At 49.3% G+C, this 17,301-nt stretch overlaps 1 protein-coding gene across 5 annotated transcripts in view; it reads left to right on the top strand.

Annotated features, from left to right (window-relative positions):
• Positions 1–17,301, top strand: part of MED12 (mediator complex subunit 12) — a 78,862-nt gene that overhangs the window by 31,226 nt on the left and 30,335 nt on the right. For all 5 annotated transcript variants that reach the window (XM_077825710.1, XM_077825711.1, XM_077825709.1 and 2 more), the window contains 3 exons: positions 4,131–4,232; positions 6,219–6,332; positions 8,237–8,400. In XM_077825710.1, coding sequence (XP_077681836.1) covers positions 4,131–4,232; positions 6,219–6,332; positions 8,237–8,400 — 380 coding nt within the window. The remainder of the gene's footprint in view (positions 1–4,130; positions 4,233–6,218; positions 6,333–8,236; positions 8,401–17,301) is intronic.

Genomic DNA, 17,301 nt, shown 5'->3' on the forward strand with positions numbered 1-17,301 from the left:
TGTACTGGAACCAGTGCTGTTCAACATATTCCTAAATGATCTGATGAAGGGGTAAACAATGAAGTGGCAAAGTTTGCAGATGATACAAAATTACTCAAGATAGTTAAGTCCAATGCAGATTGTGAAGAGTTACAAAGATGATCTCACAGAATGGGATGACTGGGCAAGAAAATGGCAGATGAAATTCATTGCTGATTAATGCAAAGTAATGCACATAGGAAAACATAATCCCAACAATACGTACTGTGACGGGGCAAGGCCAGATGGCTATAGAAAAGTAGTGGGAGATAGATATATTAGCTCCAGGCTAAACAAATCCCTGGTACCAGGTTAAGTGAAATGGAAGCTGCTCCAGGTCAGTTAAGACACCTGGGGCCAATTAAGAACTTTCCAGAAGGCAGGGAGAAGGCTAGGTTGATTGGGACACCTGAAGCCAATCAGGGGCTGGCTGAAACTAGTTAAAAGCCTCCCAGCCAGTCAGGTGGGTGTGCATGTCAGGAGCTGTGGGAGGAAGTTGTGCTGTTGGAGAGGCTGAGTAGTACACACCATGTCAGGCACAAGGAAGGAGGCCCTGAGATAAGGGTGAAGTGGAGCTTGAGGAAGTGAGGGCTGCTGTGTGGGGGAAGTAGCCAGGGAATTGTACATGTCATGTTTCTAAAAGGTCAGCTACCATAGCTGATACTATTAGGGTCCCTGGGCTGGAACCCGGAGTAGAGGGTGGGCCTGGGCTCCCCCCCCCACCTTTGCCCCCTGATTAATCACTGAGACTGGGAGACAACAGAGACTGTGCAAGGAAGGATAACTTCTCCTCACCTCCCTTGCTGGCCTATGATGAAAATGGCTCAGTAGACTGTGACCCTTGTCTCTAGAGAGAGAAGGGTTACGTGGAGTGTCACAGTGAGCTCTGAGGCTAGCGAAATCCGCCAGGAAACACGGGACCCATGGAGGCAAGGACAGAGCCTTGTCACAGTACAAAATGATGGTATATAAATTAGTTGTTACCACTCAAGAAAGAGATCATGGAGTCAATTTGGTTAGTTCTCTGAAAACATCCCCTCAATGTGCAGTGGTGGTCAAAAGTGCTAACAGAATGTTAGGAACCATTAGGAAAGGGATAACTAATAAGACAGTAAATATCATAATGTCACTATATAGATCCATGGTATGGCCGCACCTTGAACACTGCATGCAGTTCTGGTCACCCCATCTTAAAAAAGCTATATTAGAAATGGAAAAGGTGCAGAGAAGGGCAACAAACATGATGAAGGATGTGGAGCAGCTTCCACATGTGGAGAAATTAAGAAGACTGGGACTGTTCAGCATGGAAAGGAGATGGCCAAGGGGGGAGAGGACGGAGGTCTATACAATCATGCCTGGGGGGGAGAAAGTGACTAGGGACGTGTTATTTACCCCTTCACATAACACAAGAACTAGGGGTCACCCAATAAAATTAATAGGCAGGAAGTTTAAAGGAAACACGAGGAATTTCTTTACATCACACACAGTCAACCTGTGTAACTCATTGCTAGGGGGTGCTATGAAGCCTAGATGTAAAACTGGGTTCACAAAAGAATTAGAGGACAGGTCCATCAATGGCTATTAGCCAAGATGGTCAGAGACACAACCACATGGTCTGGGCGTCCCTAGCCTCTGACTGCCAGAAGTTGGAATTGGATGATAGGGCATGGATCATGCAATAACTGCCCTGTTCTGTTCATTCTGTCGGAAGCATCTGGCATTGGTGTGACTGGATCCCTGGAGTACAATCTGGAACTGGGGTACTGCTCTGCCCCCTTAACTCTCCAGCCTGGACTGTCTCTCACAATGCTTTGTTAGTGACAAGCAGCAAACCCCTCCAGGCGCTGTTATCACTTACCCCACACTCAGCTAGATTGCATGAAAGCTCCCTGAGCCACTCACGAATCACACAGAGAAAGGAACCAGCAGATCTCCCAAGCCCCCAGCCTTGCACTCCGGATATACCGTCTTCCCTGGTCAGAAACCTGGGTAAGTTCATTACCCAGTCTGCTCCTCCCTTGATGTGGAGAGGACACACACTAGCCTTTGTAAACTGAGCTGAGATTTCCCAAGCACTTCAAGGAAACACCACTGTTTTAGGTAAAATATAAAACAGATTTATTAACTACAGAAGGATTTTAAGTGATTATAATTGATAGGTACAAAAGGTCAGAGATAGTTACCAAAGAAAATAAAAGGTAAGTGCAGAGTCTAAATTTTAAACTTTCTTACACCATTTAGTATTTCGATCAAGCAGTTTTCTCACCCCACTAGATGTTACAGTTCTTAATACATAGGCTTTCTCTTTAAGCCTGGGATCAGCCTCCTCCGTTCAAGTCTTTTTCTTTTCAGCATTCTCTTGTTGATTCCATCATAGGTGGCGGAAGAGAAAGGCAAAAGCATGATGATACAGTCCCCTCTTTTATATCCTCAGTCCATGTGCCTGGAAAACACTAGCCCAGATATGTACTGGTGGGTTTTGCTGAGCCAGAGTTGAACAATCCCCCATTGTGTGATGCTTGTGCTGCCCTTTTACGGTATTGTAAATACCTTGTTTACAACTCCCCTGCTGAGTAACTGGTGTTTAACACCTTCCTGGGTGTGGATCACCTCCTTTGTTGTAACTAGCAAAATTACAACATATTTCAGTAACAACCTTATAGCGAAATCTCATAACTTCATACACACTAACTATATACATATTTGGACAGAACAATGGGTTTCAGCAGAAACATGACTTTTCATATGATATCTTATATGGCACGTTTTGTATGAAATATATCATAGTTCTATGACACAGGTGAATATGGGGGTTCCAGGGTACTGCTTTGAGGTACAGAGTGCCACAACGGACCATTGTCAGATGACAAGATACTGGCTAGAAAGATGGACCTTTGGTTTGACCCACTGTGGCCATTCTTATGTTCTTACCTAGTGCCTAGAGTCCTGCCAATCTGCTGATATCCACCGACCATTTTTGCAGATCATGGCTCGTACCTGCACAGGGCTCTGCAGCGCACACTCAGCTGAACAGAGCAGCCGTCACCCAGCTGCGAGGCTCTAGCTTGTCTCTCTGGAGTCAGGCAACAGGCACTAGCCTGCTGGGCATTCTGGGAGTTGTAGTCCACAGCTTGTTCAGACGGAGGAGGTAAACTACAACTCCCAGAAGGGAGTGTGACCATGTGCTCCTGCACAGTGAGCTAAGTAGTCATCACCACTGCCAGTCCCGGCTGGGTCTGCTTGCATTAGAGTTGCTCCAGCTGTGTAGGGGTGTCCAAGCCCCCCACTGGGGGGGAATGAGGGGGGCAGCGCTGCGCAGCACACGAGCGCCCAGGAGTATAGCCTACCTGCCTAGAGTAGGGCAGGAGGTACGCGGGGGTGGAGTGGTCAGTGAGGCAGGAGATCTTTGTGGAGAAGTGAGAGGGCGGTTGGGGCTTGGCACAGCCTTGTGTCACTGGTGCGTGGTGACCTGTGGAGCTGTTAATAGAGCCCTGCAAATCCACGGATATCCGCTTTATATTCCTGGATGATAATTGCAGATCGCGGATTGGATGTGGATACAAATTTTGTATCCACGCAGGGCTCTACCAATGCTATACTGTGTGCTGCAGTCTGCAGACAGTCCCAAATAAGAGCTCAGAGAGGTATGAACTACCCCATATGCCTCACTCTGGGTGTTTAATTCTGAAACCTAATAATGTACTTTTCATTCTTGACATAGTTCACTCTGATTGCTGATCATTTAACAGGAACGTCCACTAATATGCTCATCCCCTCCCTCCTCCTGGGGCTTCCTAGCTCCAAAACCCTCTGCCCTTGCCTCAGTTGTCTGACCCTCCAGCTTTGCCCTGATGATTTCAGCCCCCGGCTGCAGCACAGTGAAGCTGAGTAGGTAGGAGAAGCTTAGAATACATTGAATGTCATGTAGCGATTGAGGCCTGGGGAACCTGTACTGATTGTATTGCTCATTTGCATATTAATTGCAATATGCCCTCCTCCCTCCTTCAGGCAGAGTGCAGGCCACTCTAGTGCAGAAGTTAGGGCCAGCGGCTGGACTGTAGAGGTAAGCTCTGCTCCTGTGAAATCTCCATTGATTCCTTTGCTTTCTGTAGCTTGCAGCGAACAGGACTCGGAACCGGGGGCCCGTCTGACCTGTCGGATTTTGCTACATCTGTTTAAGACCCCACAGCTGAACCCGTGCCAGCAGGATGGCAGTAAGTGAGCTGGGTACAGAAGCCTTCCCCCAGAGCAAACACTGTGAGCCTGTGGGCTGCCTGTGCTCACTGGATCCAAGAGGAGGAGCTTCTGGTGCTGTCCTAGAAAGCCTTGTCTCACCCTGGGCAAGGCAAGACTAGCCTTCTGCTGGGTAGTCCCATGCCCTAGAAAAGGGGATGAATGGGGAACCCATTTGTACAGCTTCCCCCTGTGTGTTAACCAAGCATGTGCAGGAGGGGTCTCCTCCCTCTGGACCATCAACCACTGGGCCCCAGTGTAAACAGGACAACAACCTTGGTGTGCTGTGGGTTGATGTGGCCCTTGCTCTGTCCCGGACATTACGGTAAGTGCTGAAGAGTTTGTCAGCCAGGGTCTTGTGCAGCCTGACATCAGTGCCAGAGTCTACTCCGTCCTCACCTGCATATGTCACTCCCTACTTCTAGCACCAGATTCTTCAGCCTACCCAGCCCCTTGTGTTGCTCTCTGCAGTTCTTCTGATGTCCTGTTCCTGCAATCAACTGGCCCCATTGGAACCTGCCGTTTCCTTCTTTCCAGGGGACTCAGATTAGAGAGGCTCTATAACCTCTGTATTTGGCACTGGGGCAACAGCTGCTGGAATCCTGTGTCCAGTTCTGGTGTCCTTGATTGAAGAAAGACGACGTAAATTGCAGAGGGTTCAGAGAAGAGCCATGAGAATAAATGAAGGATTGAAAAACATGCCTGATAGTAATATATTCCAGGAGCTCAGTTTTAGATGAACAAAGAGAAGGTGAGGGGTGACTTGCTGACAGTCTGTAAGGACCTACATGCGGAAGAGAAATTTTATAATAAAGACGCTCTTCGATGTACCAGACAAAAGTATAAAATGATCCAATGGCTGGAGGTTGAAGTTAGACTTTAATTCAGACTGGAAGTAAGGTGTACATTTTAGCAGTGTGGGTAATTAACCATTGGAACACTGTACCAAGGGTTGTCGTGGATTCTCCACTAGACGTTTTAAATCAAGATTGGATGTTTCTCTAAAAGACCTCTAGTTCAAATAGAAATTAATTCAGGGCAGGTCTCTGGCCTGTGTTATACAGGCGGTCAGACTAGATGATCACAATGGTCCCTTCTGGCCTTATAATTTGTGAATCTTCCATGCCATAACTGGCAGCAACCCCTACTCCTCCTGCTCCTTCCTGACACCCTACAGTGCCTGCAGAGAGCAGCTTCTTCCCCCTCAACTCCCATCTCTGCCCTGCCCTCTGTATTATCTCATTGACAAACCCCTCTCCTCTGCTTCCCCAAACTCTGCAATCTGCCTGTCCTCCCCCTTTAAACACCCCCGTGTGGCCCAGGCATGCTAACCCTCTGGCTCCGAGTCTGAGCAGAGGGGCTGGGAGCTGTCCTCACAGCAGCAGCATCTGGGTTTCATTCTGGCCCCAGCGTATGAACCTCTCTTCATTGACTTGCTGCTGGCTCCTCTCCTGTCCTAGGGCTGCCACGCACTCCTCTGTAATGTCTCAGACTTGCCTGGTTTGACATCCCTTTCTGTTTGGGGCAGAACCAGTCCTGCAGGGCTCCATCCATGGCTCATCATCTTTACTGTTGTCCCCCACTCCTCCAAATGTGGCTGATGCCCACGTTAGAGTTGTGCTGAAGTCTGGACTTCGTTGCACAGACATTGCTTCCTGGTCATCCCTGTGAATTTTATGGCTGTGTTACACTGGGGTGGTCCAATGCTGCATAACACTTTGCCTTTGAGTAGTCTGTCAGCCAAGGAGTTCAGAGACATCCCCACTCTTGGGCGTAGACAAATGTAATTGGCTCCATGTTACAGATGGGGAAATGAATAGCGCCAAACTGGCCCAGTGAGCTAGTAGCAGAGCCAGAACTGCTGGCCCTCAGTCTGCTGCACTGGAGAGTGTGTGATTTGGGTGGCTCTGGAGCCTGGGTCTTTCTCACATGCTGGGATTTACCCTTTTCCTTTGTCCTCTCTGCAGATAAGCCCACAGTGGGAATTCGTTCCTCCTGTGACCGCCACTTGCTGGCTGCTTCCCAGAACCGAATTGTGGATGGAGCAGTCTTTGCGGTACTGAAAGCTGTCTTTGTGCTGGGTATGTACCTTATCCTAGACTGGACCTGTGAGAGGGAGACAAAGAGTGTTGCGGGAGCAGGCGGAGTGCAGGAAGTGTGTGTGTGCTACAGAGTATTGGACTGCGAGAGAGATATGATGACTAAATAGGAGTAGTCCGGGGGGTTCTGTGCCAAGAAAGTCAAAATTCTGTGCCAAAAAATTAAAAATTCTGCAAAATTCTGCATATTTTATTTGTCAAAATAATGCAGTACAATCACACCAGTTTCAATTATTCTGGTAATTTATTTAAACTACAATACAAGAAAAAGTCACAATAACTATTCAGCATTTCTTAAACACATGAAAGTGAAGTTACAAGCACTTGGTAATTAACACCCTGCATTCCGGTTATAATCCTGGATTTTCATTTAAATTACTTTACAGAACAAACAGCGTGGGGAAAAAAAAAAGTAGAATGTCATTTTAAATTGCTCAGATTTTCACACCTGAAAGTCATACAGTTTTGCTCATCGTCGTCCTGGACCTGGCTGGGAACTCTGGGAAGTGCTTGGTTCTGGTTGTCCTGACATTTTATTGACTGCTTGATAAATGTTTTATTTGCCCTCAAAGTCTTCTTCCTTTCCTTTCCTTTCCTTTCCTTTTAAATGGGCAAGTAAAATAAATTCTGAGCTGTAATCTAATCCCATTGTGCCACTTTGGCACAGGAAAAAAGTGAGAGAGCACCTAGATCTTCATAGCTGATTCCCTTACTGTCATTTATAAGGCTTTACGAAAAAAGAAAAGGAGTACTTGTGGCACCTTAGAGACTAGAAACTGCAGCAGACTTTATATATACACAGAGAATATGAAACAATACCTGTGTTTCATATTCTCTGTGTGTATATATAAAGTCTGCTGCAGTTTCCACGGTATGCATCTGATGAAGTGAGCTGTAGCTCACGAAAGCTCATGCTCAAATAAATTGGTTAGTCTCTAAGGTGCCACAAGTACTCCTTTTCTTTTTGCGAATACAGACTAACACGGCTGTTACTCTGAAACCTGTCATAAGGCTTTACATCACTCTTGCAACGTAGGGGCCTTAAAACTTTCCTAGGTTTTATGGTCCTGGAGGAATTGACTGAGAATGGGAACAGTTAACTAACAAAAGGAACATTGACAATGTTACTATGTAGCCAGGCTGCTACATTTCTGCCTCCTGCATAATAAAAAGCCCTACCCTTCCACATCAGCGAGCTGCAGTAGCAAGCAAGAGGGATAGAGTGTCTCTCTCTTGCTTGTTGGCACGCATGCCCAGCCACCACCCCCACCCTCCCCCAGGTGATCAACCATGCAGGCATGCATGCCCAACTCCCCTTCCCCATCTCTGAGGCTGCTCCAGGCGCGCTGGAACAAACGCGCTGCTGGGGAAGAGGTGTGTGTCCCCCAGCAAAATTTTTTTTGCATTTTTCTGCATGGGGGGCACAGAAAAATGCGGGCCATATGAATTCTTTGCCCCTGCAGGGGCGTAGAATTCTGACAGGAGTAATAGGAGGGGTAGATGAGATCTGTGTGATGAAGAAATGTCTGGCTTGTGCTAAGCTCTCTCCCTGGGGCGTTTGTGGGCTGCATGGGTCTCCCTGCCCAAGAGTTGGTAGCTGGCAGGGATGAGGCTGGCCTGCGCTGAGCTCTCTGGCCGAGGGGTGTTGGTTGGGGATGGGGACAGGGTGCCCTGCGCTGAGCTCTGGGGCCATGGGACAGTAGCTGGGACATGGGGACGGCCTGCACTGAGCTCTGGGACCGTGGAGCCGTGGCAGGGACATGGGGGCGGCTTCTGCTGAGCTCTGGGGCCAGGAGTAAATCTTATTCAAGTTCAGTATCCATTGTGTGGATGGCTCTGGTTTTTGTTACTGTTGCATTAGGTGACCCTTTGCCTCTTGGTTACAGGGGATGCAGAGTTGAAAGGCTCTGGCTTTTCCCACCCTGGAGGGGTGGATGACCTTATGGAAGATGAGCTGGGTGCCAAGAAGCCTGCTGGCCGGACAGTGTCCATAGAGACGGCCAGCCTGGATATTTATGCCAAGTATGTCTTGAGGAGTATCTGTCAGCAGGTAAATCTGGCTCTCGCGCCCCACCCTGTCCCTGGTCCCGGCAGCTGACAGGGCTCTCCCTCTGCCTGTTCAGGTTTGGTGGATGTTCTCTTCCGCTGTTTCAAAGAAGTTGGGCACATTTTTGCCACGTATTGGTGCTAAGAATTAGAAGCTGCTGAACAGAGCTGACTGTTACTCTGGTTTCGGAGAGCGCAGGCTCTGTGTATTCTGTAGGGTGCTGGTGCCACCACAGTGCCCCTCCCCCAGGGTGAGATGGAGTCAGTAGTCCCCTATGTGTTTGCTGGGGGCGAAGAGGAGGGAGCATGAGAAGGAGGGTTACTTGAAGTGATATAAAGTGGCTCTTGCACATCAGGTTGGGGCATTCCTGGAAGCTCGGCAAGTTCTACAGCTGGGCTTGCTCACCTGCATCCTGTGTTTTTGTTGAGTTTCAGGGAGAGCCGCTCACTTTTTACGTGCCCTTTGCAGCGTTGTCCTGGCTCTCAAGTCTAATAGGTCCTGGGCGCCATCCAGGCAGTGCCCAAGTCCTGTGCTGCCCTTCTTTCCCCTGTCCTTCTGACAGCCTCCTGAACCCTTCCCTTCTCCACTGCTCTCACCACTTTCTAAGATCCACAAGAAGTGAGTATGTTAGGAGATACTCTGGCTAGCAGGGGCCTTGATAGGTGGGTTTAGCAGGGGAGGCTCAGCCCAAGTCAAGTAGATGAGCAGCACATTTTAAATGTGCATGAATTTAGAAACTACTTGACTGATTTCATTATTGGTGGGAAATTCTGCTTTCTTCTTCGAGTGCTTGCTCATGTCGGTTCCATCTAGGTGTGTGTGTGCCCACGTGCACAGCGGTCGGAGATTTCTGCCTTAGCGGTCTCCGTAGGGCCGGCTGTGGCGCCCCCTGGAGTGCCACACTCATGCGGCGGTATATCAGGCACTGCCGGCCCTGCGCCCCTCAGTTCCTTCTTACCGCCCGTGACGGTTGGTTGGAGCGCTTGGCCTTGCTTAGCAAGGGCATTAGGCGTTCTTCGCTGTTTAGGTGTTCTCCTTTATTATTTAGTCAGTGATTAGTTAGCTGTTAGGTGTTTTAGTAGTAGTTTAGTAGTTACAGTCCCCGCTGGGACTTTGTCCAGCAAGGGGGCATGCCCCGCTTCCCAGGCTTCCAGCCGTGTTCTGTGTGCAGCCAGCCGATGGCCATCAGTGACATCCTGAGAGTTGTCTGAAGTGCCTGGGGGAGTCCCATCGAAAAGACAAGGGCCGGATCTGCAAAAACTTTCATCCCCGACTCAGAAAGAGCGGGATGTTCGATTGCGGGCCCTCCTCATGGAGGCTGCTCTGCGCCTGGCATCGGAGCCCTCACGCTCGGATTCCACACCTGGTACTTCAGCATCGGCACACAGTGTAGCGCTGGCCCTGGGATTGGCACCGTCCCCCCTCGCCGGTACCGAAGAAGCAGTCTGAGTCGACTGGTTCGCAGGCACCGTGCAAGGGAACTTTGGGCAAAGGACCTGAGTTAGGCCTTGTGCCCGCAACACAGGCTCTAGGGGGTATCGCTGTGGACCTGCCTCTGACTCCGGGGAGCAGTAAGAGGTCCCGGCCCATCGCAGGGCCATCTGCATCTCAGGCGGCTGAAGAACAGTTAGGCCGACCGGCACCACAGACACCTGGCCACATGGTGGATCCTGCCAAGACACTGGCTCAGACGCATTGCCCAGGTCGCATTGCCTGTTCACCCTGGGGTCCTAAAGGTCGACAAGTCAGTGTGGCAGACCCCATCTGCCGTTCCGCCCACATCCAAAAAGGCGGAAAAGAAGTACTATGTCCCCACAAAGGGGTTTGAATATCTATACACGCACCCTCCTGCAGGGTCCCTGGTTGTGTCCTTTGTCAGTGAAAGGGCCTGGCAGGGCCAGGCGAGTGGCACCCCCAAAATAAGGATGCCAAGAGGCTGGACTTATTTGGCAGAAAGATTTATTCAACAGCAAGCCTCCAATTCAGGGTCTCTAATCATCAGGCCCTACTTGGCAGATACAGTTTCAACCTGTGGGACTCCATTGACAAGTTCAAAGAGAGCCTCCCACAGGATCAGGCGTAGGAGTTCTCCATTCTGGTGGAAGAGGGCAAGGCGATAGACAGAGGTGTTCTCCAGATGGCCTGGGATGCCATGGACTCGGTTTCACCTCTGCAATAGCCATGAGGTGTAGCTCCTGGTTACAGATCTCCAGGCTGTCCCAGGAGATGCAATCCACCCTCCAGAACCTCCCTTTTGAGGGAACAGGGCTATTGTCAGAGCTAACTTCCTCAACAAGTCTCTCAAAAAGTTAAAGTTTCAGATGGTCTCCCTGGCCTCCATCATCCCCTCCCTGGATCTGGGAGACTGGTATGCTGCCCTTGATTTAAAGGACAGGTATTTCCATATTTCCATATTCCCGGGGCACCGGCGTTTCCTCCGTTTCACGTTGGGCCAGCACCATTTCCAGTTCACAGTGATGCCCTTTAGTCTCTTGTCTGCTCTGAGAGTGTTCACCAAGTGTATAGTGCCAGTGGCCGCTTACCTGCAACGTCAGTAGGTCCAAATCTACCCGTACTTCGACTGGTTGATAAGGGGCCAGTCCTCGGATCAGGTGTGGAGGCATCTCGACCTTGTCTGTTCCACCTGCCATGATCTGGACCTATTAATAAATGACAAAAAGTCAACCCTCACCCCAGTGCAAGGTATAGAATTCATTGGGGCGATACTCAACTCCACTCGAGCCAGAGCCTTCCTCCCCAAAACTTGGTTCCAAGCCATGGTGCACCTCATCTCGTTTCTGTGTGCCCAGCCACTCACCACTGCTCGCACATGCCTGAGATTGTTGGGTCACATGGCAGCATGCACTTATGTGGTTTGGCACATGCCACTCCACCTCAGGCCCCCTACAGGCATGGCTGGCGTCGGTCTATATCCCTAACCAGTGCAGTATGGACTGGGTGATCAGGATTCTGGATAGCATACTGTCTCCACTTACCTGGCGGCAAGATCCCGCATTGGTGCTGGAAGGAGTTCCCTTTGCGGCCCCAGTCTCATTGGTGACTCTTGTCTCCAATGCTTTGGACCTGGGTTAGGAGCTGACCTGGGCGGTCTCAGTACTCAAGGCTGTTGGTCCACTCATGATTGGTCTCTGCACATCAATGTCAGGGAGCTCAGGGCTGTTCGCCTAGCCTGCCAAGCCTTTCCACCTCACATACAAGGCAGGGCGGTTCAGGTCCTAATGGGCAACACGGTCACGGTCTTCTATATTAACAAGCAGGGGGGTGACAGATCGTCTGCCTTCTGTCAGGAAGCACTGCAGCTCTGCAGCATGACATCCATGTCATGGCCGCTCTTCGCCCAGGGGCCAGGAATGCTTGGGCAACTCTCCTCAACAGGACATTCTCATCTTGCCACGAATGGTCCCTTCACCCGGAGGTGGTCAGTTCTATCCTAGGGAGGTGGTGGAATCTCCTTCCTTAGAGGTTTTTAAGGTCAGGCTTGACAAAGCCCTGGCTGGGATGATTTAGTTGGGGATTGGTCCTGCTTTGAGCAGAGGGTTGGACTAGATGCCCTCCTGAGGTCCCTTTCAACCCTGATATTCTATGATCTTCCACTGGTGGGGAGCTCCCCAGGTGGACCTATTCACATCCAGGCAGAACAGAAAATGCCACGTCTTCTGCTCGTTCCAGGGCATGGACATAGGATCTCTGTTGGATGCCTTCCTGCTCTCATGGTCGGGGGCCCTGATGTACGCCTTCCCTCCAGTGCCATTGCTGCCCAGAGTCCTTATGAAGATCAAGCAGGACAGGGCAAAGAGCATCCTCATAGTGCCGGCATGGCCGCACTAACACTGGTTCAGCACTCTCCTGGACCTCTCAGTTGCAACCCTGTTCCGGATGCTGCTCAGGGCAGACCTGTTGCCCCAGAACCACGGCACTCTCCTGCACCTGAACCTGGCGGCGCTACATCTGATGGCTTGGCTGCTGTGTGCCTGAACGCTCAAGAGCGGCAGTGCTCATCTGAGGTCCAGCGAGTCTTGTTGGGCAGTAGAAAGCCCTCCACCACGGCTAGCTACCTGTCCAAATGGAAGCTATTCACCTGCTGGATGGTGGATAAGGGCATCTGTGCCAAGTGAGCCCCGTTGCAGCTCATACTAGACTACCTCTTGCATCTCAAGCTCCAGAGCTTGTTCCTTTCATCAGTCAAAGTCCATAGAGCAGCCATCTTGGCCTTCCACCCACTGCTCGAAGACAGGTCGGTTTTCTCTCAGGATATCACGGCCAGATTCCTTAAGGGCCTGGAGTGCCTCTACTCGCACATTAGGGATCCTGTTCCCTAACCTTTGGAACTTAAATCTGGTGCTGTCGCGGCTCACGGGTCACCCCTTCAAGCTTCTGGCTTCCTGCTGTCTCCTTCTCCTCTCCTGGAAGGTTGCGTTCCTGGTCATTGTGACGTCGGCCTGCTGGGTATCTGAGATTTGGGCGCTTACCTCGGAACTGCCTTACACGGTCTCCTACAAGGACAAGGTCCAGGCTTTCCTTCCCAAGGTGGTCTCCCAGTTTCGTTCAAGCCCAAATATTTACTTACCCGTCTTCTTTCCGAAGCTGCGTAAGTCAGAGGAGGAGTGCGGGCTGCATGCCTTGGACGTCAGACGAGCTCTGGCTTTCTATATTGACAGGACCAAGCTGTTCTGTAAGTCAACACAATTATTCATTGCCGTGGCCAACAGAGTGAAAGTTCATCCTGTTTCCGTTCAAAGAATTTCTTCCGGGATCACAGCCTGCATTTGCTTTTGCCATGATCAAGTGAAGGTGCTGCCCCTGGTGATCGTCACCGCCCACTCGACCAGCGCGCAGGCCTCTTTGGCAGCCTTTTTGGCCGAAGTGCCTATTCTGGACATCTGTGGGGCAGCCACCTGGTCGTCGTTCCATACCTTCATGTCCCACTATGTGCTTACCCAGCAGGCCTGGGACGATGCTGGCTTTGATAGAGTAGAACTGCAAGCCACAAAGCGGTGAACTCTGAGCCCATCTCCATAGATACTGCTTGTGAGCCACCAAGAATGGAATTGACATGAGCAAGCACTTGAAGAAGAAAAAACGGTTATCTACCTTTTCATGACTGTTGTTCTTGGAGCTGTATTGCTCACGTCCATTCCATTTCCCGCCCTCCTGCCCCTCTGTCGGAGCTGCCGGCAAGAAGGAACTGAGAGGGCGTAGGGCAGGCGGCACCTGATTTACCACACCAGAGAACGCCACAGTTGGCCCTAAGGCAAAAACCCCTCCAACAACTGTGCACCTGGGCGCGCACACGCCTAGAACGGAATGGACATGAGCAACACATCTTGAAGAGTAACAATTACAAAAAGTAGGTAACCATTTTTTCTCTCTGGATCATGTACATCACGAAGGGCTGTACAAGGAAAAGGACTAGAGTTGCCATTGCGTTACATGGAATCTTAGATCTGCAGCAGCCATATCTTGGCCTGGTCTAAGTTTCACAGAGCTCACATGCCATAATGATACCAGTGAGGCTACTCCATGTGAATAACTTCTGAAATTTGACTTTAAGCAATTGGATTTCAATACTGAGTACATGCTGTCAGCTGAGGGAGTCCTTGAAACTAGTTTTGATCACTTTCCCTTCCATTGTTTTGCTTTACCATGGCAGACTCTCTAATTTGTGAACCCCTCTGCTGTATGGGTGTCATAAATCAGCAATTCCTTGTCTAGTTCACGTCCAGTCTGGTAGAAAACTTCTTACCTGCTCCCAAACCGAACTTGCTCACTTTAAGGCCAGTGCTGTTTTGTATTAGATGGGGGGACTGGCATCTGACTTGTAGGAGAAACTCAACTGCAATCTTGAGTGGCTATTGGATTTCCCGAAAACTAGAGAGAGACTGAGTAGTGGTGTCACTGGGAACAGATGTAAATCACTTCTCTGAACAGGGAAGAAAAAATGTCTCCGTTTGAAGCCTGCTTTCTGTTCAGTTTGTACTGTGCCAGCTCCATGCCTTGCAATGCTGTCATGTGTTAATTGGCTGTATGTACACGAGTGCTAGGAGCCTGGGTAATAAACAAGAAGAGTTGCAATTGCTCATTTAGGAGCATAAATTCAACCTGGTTGGTATTACTGAAACCTGGTGGGATGGCTTGCATGATGGAATGGTAAAATCAATGATTATAACCTATTTAGGATCGAGTGGACAGAAGGGGAGGGAGAGTGGCGCTCTATGTCAAAAATGGCAACTTGAAATGATCCTGAATGTTTCTGGATCAATGTCTGAACAGATACAGCACAAGATGGGGTACTAATCTGTGTCTGCTACAGACCATCCTTCTTCCGGGGGAAAGAATGGGATGACCAGCTTCTTAAGCCCCTGTCTATAATACAGAGGAGGAAAAAACTGCATGACCATGGGGGATTAGAGTCTGAGTGGCACACACTGGATGTCTCATGCTGACAGTACTAAAACATCCTTGGAATTTCTAAAATTTATAGATGACCATTTCCTAACTCAAGAAATGTTGCAATCAGCACAAGGGAATTCTATATTAGACCTCGTCTTGACAGGTAAAGAGGAACTGATTGTAAAACTAAAAGTTAGTCGTTGCTTTGGTGCAAGTGATCGTGACTTGATTACATCTGTTATAAGCAAACAGAATAAAGTCCAAATCAGTAACATATATACTTTGTACCTTAAAAGGACCAATTCCACAAAGCTGAGAACAATTGTGAGTCAAATCAGTTGAGAGAAGGGATTTAAACAGAAGAATGTGCATGAGAATTGAAAGCTGATTAAGAAAAGCCACAATCGAGAAAGAAGGCCTCACTGGTTAAAAAATAACATGGCCTACAGGGGAAGTGAAAGCAGCGCGCTCTCTCTCTCTCTCTCTCTCTCTCTCTCTCTCTCTCTCTCTCTCTCTCTCTCTAGATAAAAGCGGCAAAGAGTCCTGTGGCACCTAATAGACTAGCAGACGTATTGGAGCATAAACTTTCGTGAGTGAATACCCACTTCATGGGATGCATGTGGTGGAAATTTCCATGCATCCAACAAAGTGGGTATTCACCCACGAAAGCTTATGCTCCAATACCTCTGTTAGTCTATAAGGTGCCACAGGACTCTTTGATCCAGACTAACATGACTACCCCGCTGATATCTCTATAGATAGATATCTATATCTATATAGATATATAAAAGGGCACAATTAGAAATCCTATGGCCAGCAGTATGAAGGATAATAAGGAGTTATTTGAGTGATTGTTCACACAGATTCCACGTTTGGTGTCCATGTGCCCCAGGCATGTGAGGTTGGACTCTTTATGAATAGCTGCATCTATTGTGGCCATGTCCATGCTCTGTATACCCTTGTGACCACTATAGTTAAGTGTATAGGGGGTAGGATGGTCTCAGCTGCCCCTCAGTTCCTTATTACTGCCCACGACTGCAAGATGGAAGACCTGCAGTGTTTGCATCCCCCAAGTGACATAGCTTTCATTTAATTTTCCTGTTGTAGTGTTAGATCTAGTTAGTCTTTAGGTTAAATTGCCCACTGGCTTAAAAAAAGAAAAGAAAAGAAAAATCATAACTTTTAAGCGGAAACTTGTGACTAGTTTGGCTTCACCCCTCCTTGTCCCTCCCCCCATGCACAGGAGGGGTATGCCTCCATCATGGCAGACCCAAGTCACAGGCTTCAAGAAGTGCCCATTGTGTGACTCTGCCATACCCATAAATGATGGGCATTCCTGATGACTTATTTGCCCAGGAGGGACACGTAACACAGCACTGCTCCTTATGGTGCTTGTTCTCCAAGAGGATTGTCAGGAACAGAGAGGTGAGGCTAAATTCGTTTCCAATGGTTATTTCAAGCAGCCTGAGACTTATTTCTGCTTTGGAGAAGTCCAGAACAGGTCAATCTCATCCTGCCTTGACACTGGCCAGCTGCGGCTCCACTTCCATCTCTCTCACTGCTTCCTGCCGTAGACCGCACTTCTCTCTAGCTCTGCTCCCTCAGAGAGAGGGAGCAAGGAGCACTGTTCCAGTAGAGACGTCATGCACAGATTGCCCTCACCAGCCCCAGCAAGAGACTTCTCCTCAGATGTCATCTATTAGGATCCACAACTCAGTGTCCCTCCCAATGCCCTGGCACTGAAGAGCAAATCTGCACTGATGACTCCTTTAACCCACACAGACTGTGTTCCCCCTGGTATTATGCTGACACTATGTGCTCCGGCACCATCCTCAGCGCCAAAATCCTACATGCCTGCTTCGACCTTCTTGGCACAGACGAGCATCCTGACACAGAAGCCTTGCATCATACTGGCCAGCCTGTCCACAGGTCCAGTACCGGAGTCTCCTCTACTGCAATGCTTAAGAGATGTCATCTCCAAGCAGTCAGTCCCTATGCCTCCACCTGATCTGATACCACACAGAACTGGCATCCTGGACATGTCTGCTCCTTCTCTGGAAGTAGTCTACGTCGCATCGTCTTCTCCAGAGCACAGCAAAAGCTCCTTTTCATCCTATTCTCACTCTCCACTGTGGGTGGCTCAATAGGAGTCCAGCAAAAAATCCAGAGAGGATTTCACTAGAGCACTGACAAAGAGGGCAGGGTTTCTCAAGGAACCTTCATCTTGGGTATTCACCCATGTGCCCTCTACCCCAGTATGCCTACCAGCCCTAGACATACTGGTCTTCTTGGGGCATGACCCCTTATTCCAGGAAGCTTTCCTCTACCGTGACTCCACCAAGATCTCCCTCACTGAGTAGACAAATTCAGCTCTCTGCAGCCCTACAACTTTCTTATCTTTAGTTGCTAGGAGATGAAGAATTAGATATTGGGGATGACCAGAGTGTCTCGGATCTAGAGCTCCCTGATCCTCAAGGAATTTCCTCCTGTTCT

This window comes from Eretmochelys imbricata, chromosome 9 (assembly GCF_965152235.1).
Source record: "Eretmochelys imbricata isolate rEreImb1 chromosome 9, rEreImb1.hap1, whole genome shotgun sequence".
Classification (NCBI taxonomy): Eukaryota; Metazoa; Chordata; order Testudines; family Cheloniidae; genus Eretmochelys; species Eretmochelys imbricata.